General features: G+C 44.3%; 1 protein-coding gene across 1 annotated transcript; it reads left to right on the top strand.

The window, feature by feature from the left end:
* Window positions 1-948: 948 nt before the first annotated feature.
* Window positions 949-10,079, top strand: LOC5501235 (hatching enzyme 1.2). The gene is made up of 9 exons (XM_048720583.1): window positions 949-1,184; window positions 3,027-3,065; window positions 3,312-3,452; window positions 4,715-4,832; window positions 5,541-5,716; window positions 6,139-6,396; window positions 8,846-8,971; window positions 9,564-9,720; window positions 9,912-10,079. Exons 1-8 carry the CDS (start codon window positions 1,016-1,018, stop codon window positions 9,686-9,688), a joined length of 1,152 nt encoding a protein of 383 aa, XP_048576540.1. The 5' UTR covers window positions 949-1,015; the 3' UTR covers window positions 9,689-9,720; window positions 9,912-10,079.
* The last annotated feature ends 323 nt before the right edge of the window (window positions 10,080-10,402 follow it).

Raw genomic sequence — 10,402 nt, 5'->3', positions numbered from 1 at the left:
TTGTCGTGATCCATTAGAGGATATCAGCTCCAACCTCAGCGCAATGCCAACGGTCGGTTTTAGATCTTATTTATTTACAATGCAATCAGTATGCAGTTTTAATACACAATAACAATCAGTTGTGGATACTTGAATAAGCATGAAACGGAACTAAGTGGTCTTACATGAATATAAATGGTAAAAATCCCAAATACTAAGGTTGCGTAAAATTAATACACGCTACTAACCTGTGTTAACCTGTGATTTGTTCCAAAATGCATGATCAAATTGTGTTAACTGAAAAAGAAACTTTAATATTATTGTTACTGATCATTTGTGTAATTTCCTTTCAAAACTCCATAAGAACGGGCTCCCAAAATAAGAACACGGCCCAGCCTCAACTGAAAATTAGACGATTTTTTTATGTTAAAAAGAGTGTATCCTGCCAACTTTTGACAAACACAAATATGCTATTTGCTTACGTGTCTCTCAAACTAAACGCTAAAGCTTTGGTTTTGCGGTCAATACAAAACAGTAAGAGAAGTAAACTAGACCCCAGAGACCTCTCAGCAAGTGGGATGAGAACGTTTAGAGAGTGCATCAGTATTTGAGCTCTCTCTTCCAAATGCTATGTAACCTAGCTCATGTTTTCCTGATAGTTATCTCTGTACATTCCTTTTCTTACACTGCGAATTATGTCTACCATGACGAGTAAATATAAGCAAAAGGAATGCGTTGCTTTTTAAAAAGAAGATTCTATTCTCACAGCATGTGCTAGAAATCAATAAGGGATTATCTCTACTCTAGCAGACAAAGCAACATGACATTTTCACTTTAAGCCATGCTGAAAAGCTTTTCATTTCAACGGCTGAAATCCCGCCAACGGAAATAGCTACCTCTATTTTAAACTAACCAATAGCGATCGTGTTTGACTCATAAGCCAGTCCCAGTAAAACACTATAAAAAAGGACAAATTTTCAGTTGGTCTTAGTTTCCGCGGGAGAGTCGAGAAGCGTAACTGTCAATCATTAAAACCATGGCAAGAGGAGCTGGAACTTTGGCATTTCTGTTGTTGGCTCAGCTAGTATTTGCAGCGCATAGTGATATCTTTGATGATCTTACGCTGGAAGAAACCGATTTGGACTTGCCACACTCAGATCTGCCTCCAGAAGGCTTTGCTGGAGACGCTAGAGAGATCAAGAATGGTAGGTGATGCGTATTTGATAATTAGATTTTCCTTAAAGTGATATTTTTGTATTGGGTTCTAGTGCAAATTATACCCATACTCATTCATCACTCGAACAGCGTTGGGATAAAAATATAAATAGAATAAAATAGAATTATCAGAATTAATCTAAAGGCAGCTTCGTATTGTTTTCGAGTTACAGCATTACATACAACCAAGAGATTTGAGGCCCTCGCGCGTCTGTCTTGGACTCAACACTCAAAGGGGGCGTTCTAATCGTTTGCCCGCGATTTCCAAACCTATACACGAAGTTTTACTAAAATCCGACTTTGTTATTGAGAGAATAACTATACATTTTTTTCGTTAAATGATTATTTGTTCTAACTGCGACGGCGACGTCTAACGGCGACGAGATGGGCCGTGTAAAAAAAAAACGGGCCTTATCACAGATGTCAACCAATCGGATCCGACCCCCCAAAATCAGCTTTGATTAAAGTCTAAAAGGTCGGAGGGAACAAGATAAAAAGCTTAGAATATGCTGGCTTGTAAAAAAAAAAACACAACAATAACAGAAATAAAACACTCTTAATTAGTCATTTGTTTATGAGATTAGGAACGTATACTTTCATACTTTCGAGTAGAAAACGGAAATGATAATAAGGTAATATGATGTTGTATTAATGATTTGATGATGAGACGGACTTCCGAGCCTATGCAAGGTCACGTTGTACGTTAGCGTAACAGGAAATGCAATTTGCGTATGCATCTGGTATGTTCTTCCTCTCGGGTGAAGGGAAAAACGGAGTAGGGGACTCCTCTTTAAAGCCAGTCACCATCAACAGGTAACCGTGTTGCATTTGTTACTGTTGAAAACGATATTTAAAAACGAAATATGAAAAGAAATCTCAAATCAACCACCATCCTTAAAAATAAAAATATCACCCCTTTTTACCTAATTCAATTGAATGCATCGCAGCACCTTCCCAAAATCAACCAATGGGAATGGATGCTTCTTCATTAGGATAACTTTGCTAGGATAACGAAATGCGGGAGCCGATGCATGACGGGAGTGGTGTATGACGGTAGTGGTGCATAACGGGAGTTGTAGATGATGGGAGTGGTTCATGACGGGAGTGGTGCATGATGGCAGTGGTGCATGACGGGAGTGATGCATGACGAGAGTGTTGCATGATAGAGTGGTGCATGACGGGAGTTGTGCATGACGAGAGTGGTGCATGACGAGAGTGGTGCATGACGGGAGTGGTGCATGACGGGAGTGGTGCATGACGGGAGTGGTGCATGACGAGAGTGGTGCATGACGGGAGTGGTGAATGACGGGAGTGGTGCATGACGGGAGTGGTGCATGACGGGAGTGGTGCATGACGGAAGTGGTGCATGACGGGAGTGGTACATGACGGGAGTGGTGCATGACGGGAGTGGTGCACGATGGGAGTGGTGCATGACGGGAGTGGTGCATGACGAGAGTGGTGCACGATGGGAGTGGTGCATGACATTACGCGTACTGTGGACTGGGTAGTGGGTACAATAGCGGACATGCGCTAGGAGATAACGTGACTGTTTGGGAGGCAAACTAGCGCGCGCTCATTCTTTAAGCGGCAAAATAACAGCAGCAAAAAGCAACTTATTCAGCGCTTACGAAAAGCCAGAATTCTTTTCTTCTGAAAAGAGTTTAGTTTCATTCAAATATTTTAGTTTTTTCGTCCTTCTCTAGCGTTACGGGCGCAGTCATTTCTAATTTTTTGGATGATTATTTTGTTTTGAATTTGCAACCCAGAAAGGTCACGTGATCTCTTAGCGCAAGTCCATATATGAAGCAAAATCTTCCTACAATCCCTTGCAGATAACGTCGACCAAGGGGAATATCCATCTGAGGAAAACAGTGAGTACCAAGCGATAGTGACATCCAGAGGGGAGGGAAGGGGGGCGCTCTACGAACAAGACCGTGGGGGAGAATTTCTAATTACGACAGTGAGAACCAGAAGAAAATAACCCCCAGGGGGTGAGGGAAGGGATGTTCTATAACATGACCGTCTGGGAGTCTGATAGGCAAAGAAAGTATAAAGACTTCACGTGATCATCGACGTCTTTTGAACTAAGGCAAATATCGTTTTTTTTTCCTTTCTAGTTAACAGAAAAGATGTTTTTGAGGGTGATATCTACCTTGATCGCAGCACTAAGGCTATTCTTGGAATGGGAAGAGATGCCATGAGCAGCCCCGCGAGACACTGGCTCAACGCGCGGGTACCCTATGTCTTCGGCTCAGTCAGTAAGTACCTAAGATGGGGGGGGGGGGACATTGATCAACAGGTTGAACCAGATTTCGAAGGGTTGATCAGAGGAAAAACGCCACTGCGTATAGACCATTGCATTTTGTGTAAAAGGGAGAGAGGGGAGGGTGAGTTCGAATGACGATGCTAGAAGGAGTGACTAGGAGGGGGGAGGGGGAGAAAAAAAGAAGAAAAAAGAAAAAAGAGACCACGTGCGTCTATTGAGAAATTACAAATAAAAGAGTTCAGTATTCACTAGCCTCCTCCGCAGGCATCTCAAAGAGCAGAAAGAGAAAAAAATAGGTTTCCTGTGGCAAAAAAACGGAAGTGACAAACCGGAAGCGCCCCATTTACTCTCTACTTCTTCTTAGTCTCCCTTCACAGCCATTTCGCCACAGGTAACCCGTTCTTTCCCTCCTTTTCTTTATGAGTTGCCTGCGGAGAAGGCTAGTATTCATACTTGTCAACCTCCGAAAAGCTCAAGGCTTGAGAATTTTTTTGGGGGAGGGGTGGGTTTAACCTTGCAGACGTTTGCCTTATACATCCTTATACATACTGTGCCGAAACGAGCGCTGAGCGTAACTAGCTCGAGCCAGAGGCGGACGAGCGCGCCGCGGCGCTTGTCTGGCGTTTAATACTCTCAGTACGCCCTGGGTCCCCGAGGGGGCGCTACGCAAGGGAATTATTGTTTCAAATATTTTAATAGAAAATAGGCAAAATGACGATTTTCTATAGAATAATTTTTCGGGAGCGATAAAAATCGCTAAAAGCGGGAGATTTTGTGCTCAACGCGGGAAAGCGGGAGAAGGGGTCTTGAGACTAATGCGGGAGAGTTGACAGGTATGAGTATTCTACTTGTTCGACTCTGGTGAGGAATTGCCATTTTTACTTGAATAAGCGGCTCCCCCGATGAATAAGCGCCCTCTTCCCCTCCCTAGGTTTTATGTAATCATACATGTAGTTCTAAGTCAAGCAGGAGCTTATAGACTCTAGACAAGAAAGAGACAAAAATTTAATAAAGTTTATTGAGAAAAGCTACTTCAAGTTGTAATAATGATATAGGGCAAATTTTTGTGCCAAATTTTCTCTTTTAAATAAGCGCCTTCCCTGAATAAGCGCCCCGTCTGAAAGTCGAAAAATTTAATAAGCCCCGGGGCGTTTATACGAGTGAATACGGCATTCGAGAGTCGAGAGCAAGGTTTTGTGATGGGATGTCAATGGGTTTGTCATAGTCTTGAACCTGCACATCTATCTTTTCCAGGTTCCGAAGTGAGAAGTGTATTTCTGGCCGCCATTAAAGAATACGAAGCCAAGACCTGTGTCCGCTTTGTTCCTCGTAGAGGCGAGCGAGACTATATCTACATCGTCAGCGAAGGCGGGTAAGTGGATGAGATTAGATATTTAACGTCTTGCCTCTTTCACCCGGAGATCAAGCAATACCAAGTGTCACTGTCAGCCATTTTGCCACCTAGTAAAGTACCAAGTGTGAGAAATCATCCATTTCCATCGGCTCATCTTTATCTTGTTTTTTAAAAGACATTGCGATATTTTCAATTTAATTTTGCAAATGGAGTAAAGGACTTTTATTAGGTTTTGAAATCCAGGCCCGTAGCCAGGATTTTGAGCGGGGAGGCTCGTTTACCCATTTAGCGGATTATTTTCCCTTAGGTAGCTCGCCCTAGCTTGCAGTGGTACTATATTTTCCTTCATTTGAGCGGACCTTCCAGTCGAGTGGGGTGGTTCTTCCGAACCCCTGGAACCCCCCCTGGCTACGGGCCTGACAACTCAATATATCATCTGTATTCCGATGATGAATGAAAACAACAACAAAGGTGTGGCTTACTACGGCTCTTTAAGACTTTAAAAGATGCACTGGAAAATCTCTATGTGATGAATGTCCTGGAATAAATATTCTGGTGCGGAGATTATCGATATGCAGCCTTGCCTTTTTTCTGGGTAGCGGTAGGGTAGGAATTGACACAAGGCTAGTGGCTTTCACCGGTCCACTGTTTTCTGCCTGGGTTTGGCGACTTGTACTACCATCATTAGCTGTGGTCAAAGATTGAAGTTTTTTGTTTGTTTTCTAGTTGTTTCTCATCTATCGGTCGTAGTGGCGGACTGCAGAAGCTCTCCCTCGGGACAGGATGCGAGCACCGCGGTACAGCTATACACGAAATGATGCACGCCATTGGCTTCTTTCACGAGCAGTCACGCCTAGACCGTGACAGTTACATCACAATCTACTGGGACAACATAAAGCCAGGTATGTCACACAACACACAGTCACGTAACACACAGTCACGCCAAGACCGTGACAGATACATCACAAACAACTGGGACAACATGAAGACAGGTATGTCACACAACACACAGTCACGCCTTGACCGTGACAGATAAATCACAATCTACTGGGGCAACATCAAGTCAGGTATGTCACACAACACACAGTCACGTAACACACAGTCACGCCAAGACCGTGACAGATACATCACAAACAACTGGGACAACATGAAGACATGTATGTCACACAACACACAGTCACGCAATAGTCATTCACGTGAATATTATACGTGCGTGAAGTGTGTGCGTGTATGGCGTTTTAATACGGACGTATTGATACGTGACGTCTCCTTGTCAATGAGCGTGAATGTGTATTCCGATGATGGAATCATGATTTTTTTTAAGGGATGGAGTACAACTTCCGTAAGTACAAACGAGGCGAGGCTGATACGCTTGGGTATGCTTACGACCTCAAGTCAATTATGCACTATCCCAAATACGCGTTCACCAAGAACCGCCAGCCCACCATCATCGCACGTAATGGCGCCAATATTGGTCAGAGAGACTCCTTCAGTGCCATCGACATTCAGCAGATCAATGCGCTGTACAAGTGTACACAGATACCTACACAGAGACCTACACAGAGACCCCCGGCGACGAAAGGTATTCAAGTGTGAATAGAGAGGGAAATAAATGTGTGACAGGGGGGGGGGGGGTAGTATCCACACAGAGACCCCCGGCGACGAAAGGTAATCTAGTGCGAATAGAGAGGAAAATAAATGTGTGACAGGGGGGGTAGTATCCACACGGAGACCCCCGGCGACGAAAGGTATTCAAGTGTGAATAGAGAGGGAAATAAATGTGTGACAGGGGGGGTAGTATCCACACGGAGACCCCCGGCGACGAAAGGTATTCTAGTGTGAATAGAGAGGGAAATAAATGTGTGACAGGGGGGGTAGTATCCACACGGAGACCCCCGGCGACGAAAGGTATTCTAATGTGAATAGAGAGGGAAATAAATGTGTGACAGGGGGGGGGGGGTTAGTATCCACACGGAGACCCCCGGCGACGAAAGGTATTCTAGTGTGAATAGAGAGGGAAATAAATGTGTGACAGGGGGGGGGGGGGTAGTATCCACACGGAGACTCCCGGCGACGAAAGGTATTCTAGTGTGAATAGAGAGGAAAATAAATGTGTGACAGGGGGGGGGTAGTATCCACACGGAGACCCCCGGCGACGAAAGGTATTCTAGTGTGAATAGAGAGGAAAATAAATGTGTGACAGGGGGGGGGGGTAGTATCCACACGGAGACCCCCGGCGACGAAAGGTATTCAAGTGTGAATAGAGAGGAAAATAAATGTGTGACAGGGGGGGGGGGGGGGGGGTAGTATCCACACGGAGACCCCCGGCGACGAAAGGTATTCAAGTGTGAATAGAGAGAGAAATAAATGTGTGACGGGGGGTAGTATCCACACGGAGACCCCCGGCGACGAAAGGTATTCAAGTGTGAATAGAGAGGGAGATAAATGTGTGACAGGGGGGGGGGGGGGTAGTATCCACACGGAGACCCCCGGCGACGAAAGGTATTCAAGTGTGAATAGAGAGAGAAATAAATGTGTGACGGGGGGTAGTATCCACACTGAGACCCCCGGCGACGAAAGGTATTCAAGTGTGAATAGAGAGGGAAATAAATGTGTGACAGGGGGGGGTAGTATCCACACAGAAACCCCCGGCGACGAAAGGTATTCTAGTGTGAATAGAGAGGAAAATAAATGTGTGACAGGGGGGTAGTATCCACACAGAGACCCCCGGCGACGAAAGGTATTCAAGTGTGAATAGAGAGGAAAATAAATGTGCGACAGGGGGGGTAGTATCCACACGGAGACCCCCGGCGACGAAAGGTATTCAAGTGTGAATAGAGAGGGAAATAAATGTGTGACAGGGGGGGTAGTATCCACACAGAGACCCCCGGCGACGAAAGGTATTCAAGTGTGAATAGAGAGGAAAATAAATGTGCGACAGGGGGGGTAGTATCCACACGGAGACCCCCGGCGACGAAAGGTATTCAAGTGTGAATAGAGAGGGAAATAAATGTGTGACAGGGGGGGTAGTATCCACACGGAGACCCCCGGCGACGAAAGGTATTCTAATGTGAATAGAGAGGGAAATAAATGTGTGACGGGGGGGGTAGTATCCACACGGAGACCCCCGGCGACGAAAGGTATTCTAGTGTGAATAGAGAGGGGAATAAATGTGTGACAGGGGGGGGGGGTTAGTATCCACACAGAGACCCCCGGCGACGAAAGGTATTCAAGTGTGAATAGACAGGAAAATAAATGTCTGACAGGAGGGGGGTAGTATCCACACGGAGACCCCCGGCGACGAAAGGTATTCTAGTGTGAATAGAGAGGGAAATAAATGTGTGGCAGGGGGGGTAGTATCCACACGGAGACCCCCGGCGACGAAAGGCATTCAAGTGTGAATAGAGAGGAAAATAAATGTGTGACAGGGGGGGGTAGTATCCACACGGAGACCCCCGGCGACGAAAGGTATTCAAGTGTGAATAGAGAGGAAAATAAATGTGTGACAGGGGGGTAGTATCCACACAGAGACCCCCGGCGACGAAAGGTATTCAAGTGTGAATAGAGAGGAAAATAAATGTGTGACAGGGGGGGGGGTATTATAAACACGGAGACCCCTCGGTGACTGAAGGTACTTGATATTTGTGAAAGGGGGGTGGTACAAAGCTAAGTCAGTCTGTTTGTGGAAATCTCCGCTTATTAAGACTCATATGGACAGAGAAGATTGTTGATATATGCGACAGGGTGGGTGGTAATGGAGTCAACCAATTGAATGTTATTATCTGACGTGTATTTTTCGACTCTTCCTTCGATCGTCTATCGATTACACAGGGCCGTAGCCAGGATGAGGCAAGTGAGGCCCTCGCCTCGGTAAAATTTTGATGTTTATTGTTTCACAATTGGGAAAAGTATGAGATAAAACACGTGCATTTGTTGGATTTATCATTCTGCGACTAGCTTTGTCTCGGTAAAATTACAGGCCTGTTACATGTCGATGGAATATTGATTAATCTTTGTCATTCCTGTGTCAGCCCCGACAATCGTCTGTGTCGATAAGAACAGGAACTGTGGTATGTGGAGACATCTTTGTACAAGCCATAGTTATAGAGATGTCATGAAGGCTTACTGCAAGAAGACGTGCGGTCTTTGCGGACCGGGTAAGTACCCGGTGATAATAATGATGGTGATAACAATGATGATGATGATTAGATAATGGTGATACATTGTGATGGTGATAATGATAATGACTATGATGATGATGACTATGATGGTGATGACTATGACGATGATGACTATGATGATGATGAATATGATGATGACTATGATTAAGATGACTATGACGACTATGATGGTGATGATGACTGATGATGACTATGATGGTGATGATGACTGATGATGACTATGATGGTGATGACTATGATGATGATGACTATGACGAAGATGACTATGATGGTGATGAATATGATGATGATGAATATGATGATGATGATGACTATGATGATGATGATGGTGATGACTATGATGATGATGACTATGATGATGATGACCATGATGATGACTATGATGATGTAGACGGTGATGGTGTGGAGGACTGATACTGGATGAGTGATGTTATTGGATTGTGATTGTAGTGGTATTTTTATGAAGACCATCAGTATTGATGATAACGATGATTAAGATTAGGAAAGTGATGAACTGGCGATGAACATTGTTAGAGTTCTAACGGCAAGTCGTTTTATCCCTGTACAGTCCCATCATGCAAAGACAGTCGCTCCTTATGTGCCCAATGGGCTCGGGCGGGCTACTGCCGGTATGGACAACGATATTACCCTTACATGAAGCGCTACTGTCCCAAGAGCTGTAGAATGTGCTGAAAGATAAAGCCTAACAAGACCGAAAAAGAGAGGTATGTTGAACGATTAAGCCTAACCAGGCCAAATTAGATAGGTATGCTGAAAGATAAGGCCTATTCATATCAATAAGAGAGTTTTGATGGAAATTTGATAAGGGGTGCGCATATCTCTCTACCTTTTCGCCTTGGCTGGGGTGAGTTCCCCTCCCTTATTCTAAGCTCTGACATCTCTTCTGCTATTTCAGATAACTCCAGTCAAGACCAATGTACAATAAACTTTTGATCGGGTCATCTACAGCACTCAAAACGTGGACAAGCTATACTACATCATGATAGTACATCCAGAAAATAATTTTCTATATCACATTTTTTGCGCTTTGTAAACCCAAATAAAAAACGCCAGATTCCATCCATCATTTTTGTTTTATTTTTCATAGAAAGTGTGACTTATTGTTTAGACAAGAATTGGTGTAACTTATTTCATCGAGACTCAATATTAGGTACGGGCCATTAGAAAAGTGAAGGGGGGAGAGGGTAAGGAACAAAACAAATTCCTACACGATAAAAAGCCTGAAAATAAATACATGCAGCCCAAACCAGACAGAAAAAATTCTTTCAACGATTAAAAAAAATTCATGCACGTCTTGGAGACAAGGAAAGAAAAACATGCACGACTGAAACCTCCCATCCCTCCCTATTCGCTTTTCTAACTGTCCGTCCATTATTAGTGACTTGC

Source organism: Nematostella vectensis, chromosome 13 (genome assembly GCF_932526225.1).
Source record: "Nematostella vectensis chromosome 13, jaNemVect1.1, whole genome shotgun sequence".
Taxonomy (NCBI): domain Eukaryota; kingdom Metazoa; phylum Cnidaria; class Anthozoa; order Actiniaria; family Edwardsiidae; genus Nematostella; species Nematostella vectensis.
This window is presented reverse-complemented; position numbering and strand designations above follow the sequence as displayed.

Coding starts and splice junctions, on each gene's coding strand:
- LOC5501235 (XM_048720583.1), top strand. CDS start 1,016: ATGGCAAGAGGAGCTGGAACTTTGGCATTTCTGTTGTTGGCTCAGCTA. Junction 4,833..5,540: donor TACATCGTCAGCGAAGGCGG/GTAAGTGGATGA, acceptor TTTGTTTTCTAG/TTGTTTCTCATCTATCGGTC. Junction 5,717..6,138: donor CTGGGACAACATAAAGCCAG/GTATGTCACACA, acceptor ATTTTTTTTAAG/GGATGGAGTACAACTTCCGT.